Source organism: Ahaetulla prasina, chromosome 4 (assembly GCF_028640845.1).
Source record: "Ahaetulla prasina isolate Xishuangbanna chromosome 4, ASM2864084v1, whole genome shotgun sequence".
Classification (NCBI taxonomy): Eukaryota; Metazoa; Chordata; class Lepidosauria; order Squamata; family Colubridae; genus Ahaetulla; species Ahaetulla prasina.
In genome coordinates this window covers 135470913-135488178 of record NC_080542.1, presented here as the reverse complement: position 1 = coordinate 135488178, position 17266 = coordinate 135470913, and the positions used below count along the sequence as shown (strand labels likewise).

At 42.2% G+C, this 17266-nt stretch overlaps 1 protein-coding gene across 1 annotated transcript in view; it reads right to left on the bottom strand.

Annotated features, from left to right (window-relative positions):
• Positions 1-1690: 1690 nt before the first annotated feature.
• ADARB2 (adenosine deaminase RNA specific B2 (inactive)) overlaps positions 1691-17266 on the bottom strand; it is a 547855-nt gene continuing 532279 nt past the window's right edge. Inside the window, exons 10-11 of the mRNA XM_058183187.1 lie at positions 10745-10923; positions 1691-1867 (exon numbers count right to left, since the gene is read on the bottom strand). Of these exons, the coding sequence (XP_058039170.1) occupies positions 1691-1867; positions 10745-10923 (356 nt within the window). The remainder of the gene's footprint in view (positions 1868-10744; positions 10924-17266) is intronic.

Below are 17266 nucleotides of genomic sequence, written 5' to 3'. Positions count from 1 at the left end.
CGTCTGTGTCTCTTTTAACTAGAGTGCAAAAAAAAAAAAAAAGTGGTTTCTGAGAAGCATGCAGCACAACATCCATCTGGTGCAGGATGTGATGCCCTTGTCCCAGAATTGCACCACTACCAAACTCACTTGCAGTCCTCTCATTTCTCCCAGCCCTCTATAACCCTGCTCTGTCTTTTACTAATCCTTCTGGTAACTCCTCAAGCGCCTTTCAGTTTGGATTTTCAGATCATTGCCTATCCTCTTTTTCTTGCCATATTCCAGCTGGAGCCACCCATCTTTGCCTCACAACTCTTTTGCAATTTTTTCTTGTTGCTGTGTCTTTTACAATGTTTTCAATTTATAGCAGGGGTCTCCAAGCTTGGTATCTTTTAAGATTTGTGGACTTCAACTCTCAGAATTTCCCAGCCAGCACAAGTCTTAATTCCCTCCACAAGTCTTAACGTTGCCAAGTTTGGAGATTTCTGATTGATAGAAATTAACACTATCTTCCTTCTTCTCAGAACTACAGTTGCCTCCCATGAGTTGGAACCAGGGGTGAAAGCCAAAATTTTTCCCTACCGGGTCTTTGGACATGGCTTGGTGGGTGTGGCAGGGGAAGGATATTGCAAAATCTCCATTCCCACTCCACTCCAGGGGAAGGATACTGCAAAATCTCCATTCTCAGCCCACTCTGGAGCCAGCCAGAGGGGGTATTTGCCAGTTCTCCAAATTAGTCAAAATTTCCGCTGCCGATTCTCCAAAACCTGTCAGAACCTGCTGGATGGAATCCAGAGGAGAAAGATGGACCCCTTTGATAGTGGCAGGCAGACTGCTCTGTAGCTATGTTCAGTCTGCCTAACTACAGACCTTCAAAATGGCAGCTGATGGTTCTCACATGCTGAATATTTGTTGAGTGCAACCAGCTGCGTAATAGACTCTTCGTATGTCAAGAACAGGACAGCCATGATCTGACATCAATCAATCTTGGAACCACTATTTCTTAAATGCAAGGTAAGACATGCAAGCTTTTCCTTGCTTCTTTCTGAAATATTATGCTCCCTGCAGTGAACATGCAGAAACTTTTAATCTAAACTTTGGGCAATATCTTACTTTTCTATTCCCCTGATTTTGATGTACTGAGCAGATTTTCTAAAGCTCCAGGGTGCCAATGTGTAGGCTTGTAGTCTGGAATCCCACCCTTTTCCTTGCTCTCACACCCATACAGAGAGACACAGACACAGAACTTTCCATGTTTCAGTGTATGCTAATTCCTGCATGTGTTTGTAGCCTAGAAAAAAATATATATCTCGCCCTCCTATGATAATTATTGCACTAACGGTGAAGAGGAACACCAGAGGGCTGATGGTTTTGTTTGTTTTTCAGCCAGACGCAACCTGCAACCTGCTGTTGCCTAAAATACAGGTGCTGCTTAGATAATTACAGCAACGTGCTACAAACAAGGAACAAACAGTGAAGGTCGTTTTTGTAACCTGGGCTTGTACATCCTTGAGAAGGGATGGGTATGTAAAAGCAGTTTCCTAAAGGTTCAGTGCATTAACCAGAATGTATCTCATATCTAACACATTTAGATACAAGGTTCTGACTTGGGTTGAACGGGGTCTCACATGACGTCTCTCCGGCTCCCGTAGAGTATTTCTCTTCCCTCCAGTCCTTTCAATGTGGTCATGTTACCAAGATGCCAAATGATTCACACCACGAGTAGAAATTGATCTTGCTCTGGGGGTTTTTTCACCCAAGTGCCCAAGCCTGCCTTCTGAAATGCTCTGAACAGCTGCTGTTTGGCAGACTGATAGACATGTGCCACCAACTTGGCCTCGCTGTACACTGATGGCACTTCTCCATGGCTTGATATCGGTGTGCTCAGCTGCAGGGGGAAGAGAAGGGAGGGGGAAATTCAGATGCCAACGAACAAAGAGCTGAAGTATAGTCCCCTTCTGTAGCTTTGTATCACCATTTCATCTGCCTCTCTTAAGCTGCAAAGAAATTGTGAGCTTTACACGCAACAGTATTCAGGGAAAAAAAATATTTGAGAAGATCCGCGTCTCACTGCGCAGATGATGCCAGACTACCATCTTCACACAAAAGGGGATTTTGGAGAGCTCAACCAACTGATATTGAACATCATTTGGAAAAATGCCCAGAGCGCTATGTGTGTAAATTCTACCAGTTAATTCACATTCCTATTTTGGACAGTTTTTTTTTTTGGGGGGGGGGGAAGCATTGTAAAGCCCATGACAAAAAATGGCCATTGGAATGCGTTAGTTCTTTCCAAATGGACTCTCCATTCTTTTAAATGACTCCATTTTGCTCTTTGGAAGGAACCAGAGTATTTTGAAGGCCATGTTCATTTGTCATTTGGGAAAGAGAAACTAGATTGGAAAGGCTGCCATTTTCAGTGCCGTGAATAATCCAATATGTTCCTAATAACAGCCAACAAAGGTATTGCTCATTTTAAAAAAATCATAGCATTTCCAAATTCATATTCATAGAAATAAAACATCCCTTCATCTGAAATTTGTTGATGCTTTATTTAAAAGCCAATCATCTCTCTAAATTTCTGGGTGAGGAATGGAAGTCCCTTTCCCATTCTCCTTTTTTGTTATTTTGGGAAATTTCTGATGTTACTCAGGTTCCCAACATTTAGCTAAACAAGAATTTGAACTGTTTTGTAGGCTTAGCAGGCAGAAATAAAATTTCAAAGTAAAGAAGTACAGAAGTAAAGACCACACTGCGGAAGTCTTACTTCTTATGGGTAGTACACATGTAAAAAAGAGGTAACAGAAGAGAATAACAGAACTTGTAAGGGACCTTGGAGGTCCTAGTCCAGCCCCCTGCTCAGACAGGTAGCCCTATATACCATTTCAGACAAATGGTTGTCCAATCTCTTCTTAAAAACCTCCAGTGTTAGAATACCCACAACTTCTGGTGGCAAGATGTTCCACTGATTAATTGTCCAAACTGTCAGGAAAATTCTCTTTAGTTCTAGATTGATTCTTTCCTTGATTAGTTTCCATGCATTGCTTCTTGTTTTGCTTACTGGTGCTTTGGAAAATAGGTTGACCCATCTTCTTTGTGGCAGCCCCTGAGATATTGGAACACTCCTAGTTCTTATTTTCATTAAACTAGACATACCCAATTCTTGCAACTGTTCTTTATATGTTTTAGCCTTCAGTCCCCTAATCATCTTTGTTGCTCTTCTCTGGACTCTTTCTAGAATGTCAACATCTTTTTTTTTGGGGGGGGGAGGGTAAAACTTTGATTATGTCGTTTTGGACACCATCTTGATGTTTTTATCCCCTTACCTGGCTCTGCATCCACTTAATGTGTCCACCTATAGAGTAAATTGCTTTATATGTGGATATTCTCTACTGAAATATTCTTCCAGCTTCTTCCCACCATCAGTACCATATACATATCCCTCTCAGTTTTTCCTTCTTTTCCTACAAGGACAATTCTTCTTGGCTATCCTACTCGTGCTATTGGATGAGTCTGTTTTTATTTGTGAGAACCTTGTATTAATTAATATGCAATGATTGACATCTTTCCTTCTAGTCACACCCTTGCTTTCCATAGCTTGGGATAAGATTATTTTCATATTGAATTTTAAAAGCTGCAATCTAATTATTCAATCAAATTGAACTCATGTAGGAAGCCAGTCTATGGTGGCAGCAAGGATCCAGGTCAACTTGGTGAAAAATTTCTGATGTTCTCATTGGATTCTGGTTTGCACAGCCAGGATCAGAAGTATCTGAGGGCGGTCAAAAAAGTCAAGATGGCAACAATTGCATTGTTTCTCCCCCCCTCCTTTTAAACAGGGTGAGACTTTGATCCCACAAAGAGCATGTTGACTTTTTTGAATGAAAAAAAAACTTTTATTTTTGCTGCGATTTTTATATGTATCTATTATTTCTGTTGTGTTTTCCTAGGGCGTTAAATTAAAAACCAGCTTTGTAAATATACAAATGCTCAAGACTCCATGTCAATTTTGAAAAAGAAAAATGCATGCTGACATTTGGAGAAAGGATTTAAATAAGCGAATGTTTGTGACAGAGAAAAGGTGATGCGTCAAGTGAAAGCACGAGTAACCCCCCCCTTTTCTTATGTTATACTGATAAAGGGGAGGGGCATGGCCGTGGCCACGAGACTGATGGCGGTGATGGCGAGGACGTCCGTTTTGGATTTGGACGGCGTCGGAGCCTTTCCGGCGGTGGAAACGGCAGTAGACTCTTTCCCCCTCATTTCCCCCTTTCCTGGGCCTCTTCTGGACTGGATGGACTGCCTTGGACCGGGTCTCTCCTGCTGTGATTTGGCGATGGACTATTTATTTCTCCGTGGATATTCCTTTCTTTCTTTCCCCCCTCCCCAGACTTCAGGACCTTGATTTGGGGAGTTTAGATTCTGGAGCAAGTCTCCCCCCACCTTTTGGAATTCTGGAGTGTGGTTGGGGGGTACCGGGGCTACTTATTAGGAACGCTATAAGATCACGCGTGGGCTTCGGGTTAGCTTTTTGGCTAGTCCAGGTTATGATCAGCCCTATCCTGGATTCCTCCCCCCTCTCTCCTACATACCCTTTTTGGGTGTGTGTGGTGTGTATAGGGGGAGGATGCTGGCACCGACTATTTTAACACCTGGAAAGAGGATTCCATGTGAGAATGTCCATCGTTTTACCATCTGTGGGTCTCATGTCATCGACCCAAATATGACTGTTTTACCATCTTCTATGGATGAGAGACATATTGCACCATTTATGCCTGACTCGAGATATGATTTACTCTTCGGCTGAACTCCATCATCTGCGAGGGTCCTCCGCCTCGCAGAAATGGCCCTCTACGTTATCGAGGACCTATCTCAATGATGGGTTTTGGGACCCTGAGAGATGGCATGCGTTGAAAAAGAACCTATGGGATTTTTTAGATAAACAATTTTTAAAGGGTGGGAGGGTAAAAACGGGTATTGGGGGAAACCCGTTGGGGAGGGAGCCAGTTCTTGCGATTGCTCGCGGCGCTATTTCATTAGGTCCAGAGGTAAAGGGGAAGCTTCTCGTTCCAAGTCCAGAGGGTTGTTCCATCAGTACGGTAAGTGGGAGAGGCAGATATGGCGGAAGGGGGGGCTGTATCATGTTCAGGGGGTGCGCACGCGCTGTTTGAGAGCGATTGCGTGCTCCGGCCCCTCAGACTTCTCCCGTTCCCCGAGTGGCCAGTATCCCCAGGGCTTGGACCTTCGGCTGATGTTATGCAATGCCCCCTGATTTATGATCTTAGTAGTGAATAAAGTGAATAAAGCCCCCCTGATTTATGATCTTATACGGGGGGGCTGCGGCCTTATGGGCATTTCGGAGACTTGGTTGGGCACGGAAGGGGGGGTTCCCCTGGTGGAGATGTGCCCACCGGGTTTCTGGGCATTTCATCAGCCGAGGGCCCAAGGTAGGGGTGGAGGGGTGGCGGTCGTTATTAGAGAAAGTCTGGAGCCGATGGAGACCACAGTTCCTCAGATAGCCGGTTGTGAATCCCTTTACGTGAAGTGGGGGCGTAGGATGCAGGTGGGATTATTGATCACGTACCTGGCTCCTTGCTGCGTGGCAACAGCCCTGCCTGAGTTGCTGGAGTTGATAGCCGGGATGGCAGTTGATACCCCCAGGCTTATGGTCATGGGGGATTTCAACTTGCCATCAGCCGGCGTGTCGTCGACAGTGGCTTGGGAGTTCATGGCCTCCATGACGGCCATGGACCTGACCCAACTAATTGACGGCCCCACCCACATGGGGGGAAGCACACTGGATCTGATTTTTGTCTCTGGACAGTGGTTGAGTGAACTGCAAGTACGAGAATTAGTCATTGAACCTTTGTCATGGTCAGACCACTCTCTCCTTCGTCTGGACTTTCGGACCGCCGCTTAACACCGCAGGGAGACGGGACCAATACGTTGGTTCCATCCCAGGCGACTGATGGACCCGGAGAGGTTCCTGATGGAGCTTGGGCAGTTCCCTGGCGATCTGGCCCACGACTCGGCCAAGGAGCTTGTTGCGGCCTGGGAACAGGCCGCAGTGGGCGCTTTGGATCGAGTCGTGCCTTTGCGGCTTCTGACCCGGCGTAGGTCTCAACCAACTCCTTGGTTTTCCGAGGAGCTGAGGGAGATGAAGCGCCGGAGAAGACGCCTAGAGAGCGCGTGGAGGTCCAGCCATTCCGAAGCTGACCGAACACTAGTTAGGTCTTTTACTCAGACCTATCTGGTGGCATTGAGGAAGGCCAAGCGGGCCTATGTCTCTACCCTCATTGCGTCAGCAGAGAACTGCCCAGCCTCCCTGTTTAGGGTGACTCGCTCCCTCCTTCATCAGGAGGGTGGCGATGATCCCTTACAGGGTTGTGCTGAGGATTTCAGCAGGTATCTGTTTGACAAAATCGCTCAGCTTCGGGACGGTTTGGACCAAAATTGGGTAGTTGCGGGCGAGGAGACGGAGGCTAGTCTTGTTGAGACCATCTGGGAGGAGTTTGATCCTGTGGCTCCCGAGGACATGGACAGGTTGCTGGGGCGGCTGAATGCCACCACATGTTTATTGGACCCGTGTCCCTCCTGGCTGGTGCTGGCCACCCGGGAGGTTACACGAGGCTGGCTCCAGGGGATTGTCAACGCTTCTTTGAGGGAGGGTGTTGTTCCCACCGCCTTGAAAGAGGCAGTGGTGAGGCCCCTCTTCAAGAAGCCTTCCCTGGACCCAGCTGTTTTGGGCAACTACCGTCCAGTCTCCAACCTTCGCTTCGTGGCGAAGGTTGTTGAGAGTGTGGTGGCACATCAGTTACTCCAGTACCTGGATGAATCTGTCTATCTAGACCCGTTCCAGTCCAGCTTCCGACCCGGGTACAGCACGGAGACAGCTTTGGTCGCGTTGGTGGATGACCTCTGGAGGGCCCGGGATAGGGATTATTCCTCTGCCCTGGTTCTCCTAGATCTCTCAGCAGCTTTTGATACCATCGACCATGGTATCCTGCTGCGACGGTTGGAGGGATTGGGAGTGGGAGGCACCGTGTTTCGGTGGTTCTCATCCTATCTCTCCGACCGATCGCAGACGGTGTTGGCAGGGGGGCAGAGATTGACCTCGAGGTGCCTCCTTTGTGGGGTGCCACAGGGGTCGGTTCTCTCGTCTCTCCTGTTCAACATCTACATGAAGTTGCTGGGTGAGGTCATCAGTGGTTTTGGGGTGAGTTACCAACTGTACGCGGATGACATCCAGCTGTACATTTCCACCCCTGACCACCCCAACGAAGCTGTCGAAGTGCTGTCTCGGTGTTTGGAGGCCATACGGGTCTGGATGGGGCGAAACAGGCTCAAACTCAACCCCTCCAAGACTGAGTGGCTGTGGATGCCGGCATCCCGGTACAGTCAGCTGCAACCGCGGCTGACTGTTGGGGGCAAGTCATTGGCCCCGATGGAGAGGGTGCGCAATCTGGGTGTTCTCCTGGATGGACAGTTGTCTTTTGAAGAACACTTGGCGACCGTCTCCAGGAGAGCTTTTTACCAGGTTCGCCTGGTACGCCAGTTGTGCCCCTTTCTAACCAGGATGCCTTATGCACGGTCACTCACGCTCTCATTACTTCTCGCCTGGACTACTGCAATGCTCTCTACATGGGGCTCCCCTTGAGGTGCACCCGGAGACTACAGTTGGTTCAGAATGCGGCTGCACGGTGATAGATATAACACCGGTCCTGCGCAGGCTGCACTGGCTACCTGTGGTTTTCCGAGTGCACTTCAAGGTGTTGGTTACCACCTATAAAGCGCTCCATGGCATAGGACCGGGATATCTTCGGGACCGCCTTCTGTTACCACATGCCTCCCACCAGCCGGTACGCTCCCATAGAGAGGGTCTTCTCAGGGTGCCGTCAGCCAAACAGTGTAGGCTGGCGACCCCCAGGGGGAGAGCCTTCTCTGTGGGCGCACCTACCCTCTGGAACGAGCTTCCCCCAGGACTTCGACAACTTCCTGACCTCCGGACCTTTCGCCGCGAGCTGAAGACATATCTATTCTTTCGAGCAGGACTGGCTTAAATAGGGTTTTTAAATATGGATTTTATTGGGGTTTATTTATTTATTTATTTATTATATTTTGTATGGTATTTTAAATTTAGGCTATTTTGAATAAGTTTTTTAAAATGTGTTTTATTGTAATATATTGTATTATTTTATTTGCCTGTTCACTGCCCTGAGTCCTTCGGGAGAAGGGCGGTATAAAAATTAAATTATTATTATTATTTTTATTATTATTAAATGCTGTAACAGAGAGCAGTAATCAAGCATCAAGGATGTACTAAATGTACAGAGCAAAGAGTCGGCACTGTTGAGCAGAAATACTTTACGAAATAATCTGCAACCAAGGTTCTTGCCAAAAGCAGCTTTTAATGTTTAAGACACATATTCGTAATACAATGATCACTTCCAGTTCCTGTGTCTGTGAAGATTCTTGATCATCCAGGTCATGGTTGTCCCAAAGGTGCTTTTCTAAAAGGCAACCAGACTTGGGTTTTTTTCTTGGAAACATTTAGCTTCTCATCTTTTAGAAGCTCTTCAGTTCTTAGATGAGAAGCAAAATGTTTTTGAAGTAAAAACCAAGACAGTTGAATTGCCTTTTGGAAAATGGCATCTTTAGGACTTCTACCCCCTGTGCATCTGAGGTTGGAAAAAATGTTTTTGTTTTATTAGCTTCTTGTTATGCACAATTAAATTAAGGACTTTATTTCTGAACACAATATGATCAAAGTAAGAGTGGGAATTTGAAGTGTGTGGGAAATTATGGAGTCTGGAGAATCCAGTAGGACGGCAAATATTCAGTCCTGAGGATGCTCCTTTTGTGACTTCTTCACACTTCCTGAAAGGGCATGGAGCATCTTGTCAAAAGTAGAGATATAAGCAAGTCTTCTTTTTTTATTCATTTCTTTATTTCTGCTCTATTTTCTTCTGATGGGAAGCTGGATTTGTCAATCCTCCTTCCTATAGGAAAAAGATGATTTCTTTTCGTTCATCCTTTCTCCAACTATGGGGATAGACCTTCAAAGATAGAGGCGTTCTCTTGCACCATGTAAACTTTTTAGTAAACTTTACCTATTTATTCAAGTATCTGTTTTTGCATCCTCATAATGGTCTTGGTTCTACCCACATGCACATGGTCTGCTGAATACTAGTGAATGGTCCATTCAAGTCCAATCAGGCCTATCTCAAGGTTGATAACCTAGGAAAGGTATTTTCTGCTATTTTTTCTTTCTCTAAAGTTGATGCAGCCAAGGTGGAAAAGAAATGTTACCAAAACCACACAATCGCTCCTTATATATCTAGAGATACAAAGATATTTTGAGCAGAAGGGGACAAAATAAGGCCTTTATAATTTATATACTGAAACTTTGTGATATACAATAGAGGAGAAACTACTGACTTAGATGCTTTTTAGAAGCATTAGAGAAAGGCTTATCCTAAGCTTCCATCCTAACAATGGAAATAAATGTCCTGCTAATATTTTTTAAGAGAATATATCTCTAGCCATATTTAGAAAAACAGCCATAAATTAGGCTGCCTATATTAGAAGCCTGATTTTTTTGATTCACAGTTAGAACTGTTGGAAGAAGTGTCCAAGTTCCAAGTGGGGAAAAAGACACTGGAAATCTGGAGACTGCTTGGAAAGATGGTTTAATGGTGGATAGGTACACATGGTTTGAGTTCCTGAACAGAAAAGGGACGAGATACTGAGCGTGCCTTGGTTTTATGCCCTCTCTGAACTTTGAACTACCTGGGGCACAGGAAAAGTATCCTGATTGGTTGTCAGACTCCCAGAGGATGGGGGTCTTAGCTAGCCTTGCTCGCTGATGCAATCTTCCCAGGTGCCATGTGGTGAATTTCTGTTGTTAGATGGGTCCTATTGTGTTGCAGATGATGGTCCATTGACAAAGGTGGGGGGAGGAATTGGGTTTCTGCCTCTGGCCCATTGATAAGGTGGCGGGGGGTGGGGGAGACAGGAAGGTGAGAGCTGCTTTGTCTTTAAAACATGTTTCTCCATTTCTCATCCAGGGAAATATATTCTTCCTTTTTAATATTTCCCAAAATATCTCATTCTTCTAGGAGAGGGGTGGGTGTTAACTTCCTACAGAACAAATAATCAGTAGAATGACTTGCCTCCAGAAGTTGTGGGTGCTGCAACACCGGAGCTTTTTAAGAAGAGATTGGACAACCATTTGTCTGAAATGTTATAGGGCTTTCCTCTTGAGCAGAAATGGAAGGATTTATATTCCTTGCAAGACAGCTGGTCATTTGTATTCTTTTAGTGAGTTGTTGAGGCCACCTGGACATATATTTGTATCTTCCTGATAACACAGATCAACCTCCAAGTGGCCTTAACGATTCACTAAAGAGAATGCAAATGAACAGCTGCCTGCAAGGAGTATAAAATTTTCCATTCCCCATCATCCAGTCAGAGCTAAAGAAGCTTCTTGGATGAAAAGCAAAACGTCTTCAAAGAAAAAAGAAAGAAAGTCCAGTTGCCTCTTGAAAAAAGCACCTTTGGGACAACCATGACTAGATGACTGAGAATCTCCATAGATCTGACTCTCACACTTGTGGTCCATGCCATTTGGAAAAGAAATGTCAATGCTAAAATACTGAATCTCCTAGGATAAAGATTTGCAGTTGATGACTGTGAGAAGAAGCAGGAAAGATATCCTCTACCACCCAAACGACCCAGTTGTTTCACTGGTGCAACTCACACTTACCTTTCCATAAAGCTTTGCCCACTGAGTGTAAAACATGTGCTTGCAGAGTCGTGAACAACTCCCACAGTTTTTTTTCCCTGTTGTGGCATTAATAAGCTCTAAGTCTGCTGTGCCTGCTATCCAATTCACACTGAAACCAGGAGATTTCCCAGCCCGTCTCCTTTCAGCGTTACTCACTCCTGTCAAAGGGAAAGCAGAAAACATCAAGCATTAAAAGCAGTAGGTTTGAAAAATAAGAAACAGAGCTTCCATTTTATTGGGAAATAAGCTATATTTCCATACCTATATATACATCAATATATTCTTATCCCTTGGCTGGAATCTGCTTGGATCAATATATGCTTTTAAGAAGTGTTCAATTAATGTTGCCAAAATGTAATTAAGATTCCTGTTTTCATGTACACATTTTGACAGCTTTTGAACATATAAAATTAAGGGGCGTGCATAAGTGCACAAAAGTGCCTACCGTTCCTGTCCTATTGTTTTCTTTCAATATATGTGCTTGTATATAATGTTGTGGCAAAATAAATAAATAAAAATAAATAATTCACTGCCTCATTGACAATGGCTGCTTTCTAAGAGTGTTTTATATGGCGAAAATTCTAAATTAGGGCACATTAAAAATAAAGGTAGCAGGTATCGGTCCATGGGATGGGCGGATTCCAAATTTTGTAACAGAATAATATATGGAGTGGGCTCAACCACACTAATGGGCAATCATATTTTTTTCACTGTGAAAAATAATAGACAAAACTATTTTGGTTGACAAAGGTTTTTATGAGATTTCCTATATATTTTACTTTTTATTATTTTATTCTCATAGCCCAAATAAAGCTGTTAACCATTTTATTCTTAAAAATTAAGATAGGGCAAATACTCAATTTTTAAACTTTGTTTTTTAATTTTTACCCAACAGCATTCAAATCAGTCTCAGAGGCATCACTGAATTACAGATTCTTAATAATTTTAACCTTGATTTATAAAATTAACAAAGAAATAAATAGCAGAAGAAAAAAATACAGGATAAAATATATAATTTCTTATTATTATGCTACACTACAGATGCTACATAGGTCTTTGTGAATGATGCAAAGGCAGTTCAAACAGTTTGATCTGGAAAATTAATCCAGTTGTCAATGCACATCAATCTAGAAATTCAGTTCAATTCAATTTCTTCAGACTGCATCAATGAAACGGTTAGATTAGGCTTGAATTTCAGAATCAATTTGGCACAAATTGTTTTTGTGCACAGATAGACGCACCAAAAATCATCCATATCAATTCAAAACATCCAATTTGATAATACAAATTAAGTATCTAAGTCAATTCAGAAAGCAAATTTGATCTGGAGATTGAACTGACATGCCTTTAAATCAAGTCTCCAAATTAAATATCTGCATAGCTGAATAGATAAAGCAGCTTTGATATATATGGGAATTAAATGAATTACAGGTACTGAAACATTGTATGCATTTGCATCAGTGAGGCAACTGGAAAATACTCTTGAAAAGTTTGTTTATTAAAGGTTTATTAAAAACTCTTTGTATTTCTGAGCTTCTATACCAGAAGGAACCCATTTCCTTAGCTAAGTGGCAATATCCAAAGTGACTGTGTACAGATGAATCAAAATGAAAATATAATTGAGTTATTATTTCACGCTGAACTTGTAATCACATTTATGTCATATTAATAGCAATCTCCATTTCTTCACTATGATAACTGATCGGTTGGTATCTTAGGGGGAATATGCTATAAAGTAAATGTCATTCTTGCACCATGGCGCTATTTAAATACATCTATCTGACAACTGTTACACATAGATCTCACTGTATGACTTGACATGAATGTGTCAGCCTCTGTCAGAATTATGATGTAACTTAGTGGATAGTGTGCCAACCTATGACAATATGTGCCAGATAAGGCCTGCCTAGGATAAAGCCATAGGTAACAGAACAAACATAGATGCATCAATCTAATGATCAGAAGAAAACAAAGCATTTGGTCGAATTAATAGCTTTTGTATTCAGGCACTACCAAGGATTTCAGAAGATAAAAGCTAAGCACAAATGGTCCCCAGATACTTCCGATCAAGAGATCAACATTTCTGTTAGAAAATAAAAAGAAATGAAAGCTGAGAGAAGTTCAAGTCTGGTTGTTAATAAATATATTTGGTGAGCAGAGATTGCAGCAATTTTATCTGTTGTCTTCCAAAAGCATATATATATATATATTTTTTTTTGTGGAAGAAGATTTAGGGAACTTGGAGAAATTAAATAGGAAACCACTGTAGCAAAGTACTAACTCTAAGCTGTGGTAACAACCTCTAATCCTCTTCCTGAGGAGAAAATAATTGGTTTTAAATCTGGGAGACCTTTGCATCCCATCCATTTTTAACTCCATTGTATGTCCTTGGTTGGTAAGTCCCCATCTCTAACCCTGGCCTTACATTTCTGAAGTGTGAGCAATTAAAAAAAAAACACCATTCCTCAGAGGGGAGGGCTGGAAAATACAAAGGATTCTTTGCAAATTGAAAGTGCAATTGAAAATGATAACTTGTTGGAATGAACTGGAATAAGTCTTTAATGTATTATCAGAATGGATTACATATTGTTAATAGAGAGGACAAAAGAGAACACAAACCGGGACTTATTAATTAATAAGGAAGGGCATCTAGCTCATGGGAGTTATTTTCTGGTCTTACTATCTCGGTACTAATTGGTGGCTCAAGACTCTTGTTCTCCTACTTTAGATCCTTTACCTTTTTTTAAAAAAATCCAAAACATTTAAAGGCCTACATTTCTCTTGCCCAACTGGTACAAACATTACCATGCAGGGAACTCTCAAAGATCAGTATTCTCAACAAAACTGGGGAAAGCACTAGAAAAAAAACATCTTCTGCTGAAATACTAGAACATCAAAGTCCAAGCAGAGAACCCTGGGTGAAGTTGGCCCAATGGCTTGACTCATTATTAGATCATAACATACAGAGGTGGGATTCAGTGGTTTGGACCTAATTGGGTGAACCGGTAGCGGAAATAGTGGTGGGCCTGCCCACGCACCCCCACTCTATGCTGCCCTATTTAGGCACATTTTTTGAGGCCGGGTGCATGCATGGAAGGTACGAACAAAGCACATGTGCAGAACGCCAGGCTCTCACATTTTCGGTGCTGGGCGAACCGGTAGGTAAATTATGTGAATCTCACCTCTGATAACATAGCAATGGAAGTATATTCGTTTCATGAACTAGGGTGATTACCCTTTTCCAAATAAATTTACATTTTCTTCAGAGTAAGTTTACAGGAGTTATGTCAGTGATAGACAGACTATAGTCAAAAGTAGGTGTTACTTCCTCCCATCCTTGTTTCTGACATCGATCTGCTCTGTTTTTTTTTCTCCTGAAGATATTATTTTCTTAAGTTTCTATCAGCATTCCAAGTGGACCAGACAGAAAACTCCACAAGATGAATGAATTCTACTTTATTGCAAGGCAATAAAGATTAACAGAATCTTACAAGTTTGAAAGTACAAATCTCCCATCATCTCTTTTTACTGGCTGATAAGTTGGGGAGGATCCTTTCTAAATTTGTTTCTCTGCCCTTTAGTCAGTTGTCAGCCTTTTTTATTTGATCATTCTTAAGTCAGCATCTCCTTCCTCCTTTTCCAAGATCATTCTCACATTCTATTACAATTTCTGAGTCACATTCTCTTGCCACCCCCGCATACTAAAAAATTAATAATACAAATGGATGAAGACTTTCAAACGGGCTGAGAACTGGTGATTACAGGTTGCCAACCGGTTGTTGTGTGAATTACAAAGATGTCATAGTTGTGTAAATTAAAATGAGCACCATCCTTTCTTTCTTTGTGATGCTAATGATGAAAAGAGGTGATCTCAATGCTTCCAGCATGATTGTCTGCAGGCAACAGTTTTTCGTTCGATCAGTTCCACCTGAGCTACAATCCTCCACTAACTGAGAGCTTAGAACTCCCCAAAAGGCTGCACAAGGAAGATTATTCCTAAATGGGGCTAATATTGCATTATGTGCTCATGAGTCCTACAAGAAGCAATCAATAATAGAACGAGCAAGGAAACATGCATATAGCAATTTAAGGATATGGGAAAGATGAAAATTCTAGGCAGAATCTGCTATTTTTAGCTGCAGTCCAATTTTGACACTGACTATATCTCCTACCTGAAAGCATCCTTAATTCTAGTCCTTGTCCATCTGGCATATGCAGGATGTTGCAGTCTTCAGTGGCTTGACACGGTCTTGCTTCTTCAATGAATTTCTATTTCATACAATATTGCACTTAGCCCTTTAAGATGATGTGCTTAACCAAATAACTGAATGGTGAATAGGTTTAAATCTGCTCTTAAGTAAATTTTATGATCCAAGGCTCTAGTTTGGCTTTAATATTTAATTGGTTCTTTAAGTTCTTTGGCTAAGAACAGATGTGTGTATCTATCTATCTATCTGTCTATCTGTCTGTCTATCTATCTATCTATCTATCTATCTATCTATCTATCTATCTATCTATCTATCTATCTATCTATCTTTTCGTAGGTTTTTACGGGTATAGGTATGTAGGTCTTGGCATTTTTGGATCTTTTTCTGTGTAGGGTTGAGAGTATCCTGGCGACGTTTCGATGAGGTCTCACTCATCATCTTCAGGCTGGTGTCTTCGGCTTTGTGCTTCTTGAGCAAAGAGTGGTTGGATCTGCCGTCTCTCTAATAAATACTGGTGGGGGGATGGGGAGTGTTGCTGTGAGTGGGTTGGTTGGCTCTGTGGTTGCATCCTGATTGGTAGATGGAGTGTTTGCAGATTGTTCGGCTGTTTCGTGGCATCCTGTGTGGGTGTGGTCCTGGTCTTTTGTTCCTGAACGTGGAACAACACCAAAGCTCAGGAACAAAAGACCAGGACCACACCCACACAGGATGCTACGAAACAGCCGAACAATTTGCAAACACCCACTCCATCTACCAATCAGGATGCAACCACACAGCCAACCAACCTGCTCACAGCAACACTCTCCACCTTGACCAATCTGCAAACACCCACTCCATCTACCAATCAAGATGCAACCACAGAGCCAACCAACCTGCTCACAGCAACACTCCCCACCTCCCCACCAGTATTTATAGAGAGACGGCAGATCTGACCATTCTTTGCTCGAGAAACACGAAGCCGAAGACACCAGCCTGAAGATGATGAGTGAGACCTCGTCGAAATGTCGCCAAGATACTCTCAACCTTACACGGGAAAAGACCCGAAAATGCCAACACCTACTATCTATCTATCTATCTATCTATCTATCTATCTATCTATCTATCTATCTATCTATCTATCTATCTATCTATCTATCTATCTATCTATCTATCATCTAATCTCTTGAAGAATAATGGAAAATTGCTTTCTTGGATAGAAATTGTATCTAACTCTAAAGCCTTTCTAGTCATCCAATGATATATTTAACAATGGTTAATAGTGCAAGCCATTAAAAAAAACCTAGTATGCATTAATCATAGAACAAACTGCTATAAAGGTCTAATTCATATATTCACATAGAGCCACATGGGAAACCATTAATATAAACAGTACCCTTTCAAATACCAAAGAATTTAAACAATGCTGACTCAGGAACTCTTGTTTTTCAGTTTGCAGCAGCAAAGTTAAAATTCACTGGAGTGCTCAGTAATTTTAACTATTTTGTGTTGCGTTTCAGGTTAAGAAAAGTATGGATGGCCAATGTCAATGAACTACTGGTGACAAAGGTAATAGAAAGAGGGCTTTGAACAAAGAAGAAAGATCTCATTTGACCTGGATTAGATCAGAAGGTAGGAGTATATGTATAATTTAAAAATTTAAAATTTAAATTTAAAGCAAGCAAATAAATGTACAGCAGCATCAAATAACAATAGTTGAGGTCACCAGAAAAGCAAGAATCAGAACTTCATATCTCCCTTGAGATCCAAAGTGGTCAAAGAGGACGTAAAGAAGAAGAAGAAGAAGAAATAAATGCAATATTCTCCTTCATATCCCATACGGATTATTTTAGGGAAGAGTAGTAGAAAATGTGGAGATAATCTTGATAAAGGAATGCAGTAATGATTAAAGGAGAAGAAATGACAACTTAGTCTGAGGAAAGGAAAAAAAACATGAAAAAGAAACTCAAAATATTTTCATTTTGATTTTGTTTGGTGTAAGAGAGAGCAAAGGGAAATTCTGGATGGCCTTCAAACTTCTGTTTCTATACTCTGTAACCAGAAAGTCCCATTCCTACATTCCTTATGGTTTCTATTTCTTGACCTATCTCAGGGGTCTCCAACCTTGGTCCCTTTAAGACTTGTGGACTTCAACTCCCAGAGTCCCTCAGCCAGCAAAGCTCTGGGAGTTGAAGTCCACAAGTCTTAAAGGAACCAAGGTTGGAGACCCCTGACCTATCTTACCTTGAAGAGCTGATCAAGAAGATCTCTTCCTAGGAAAAAACAAGTTATCAAGGACTGAAATAGGAATAGAGGA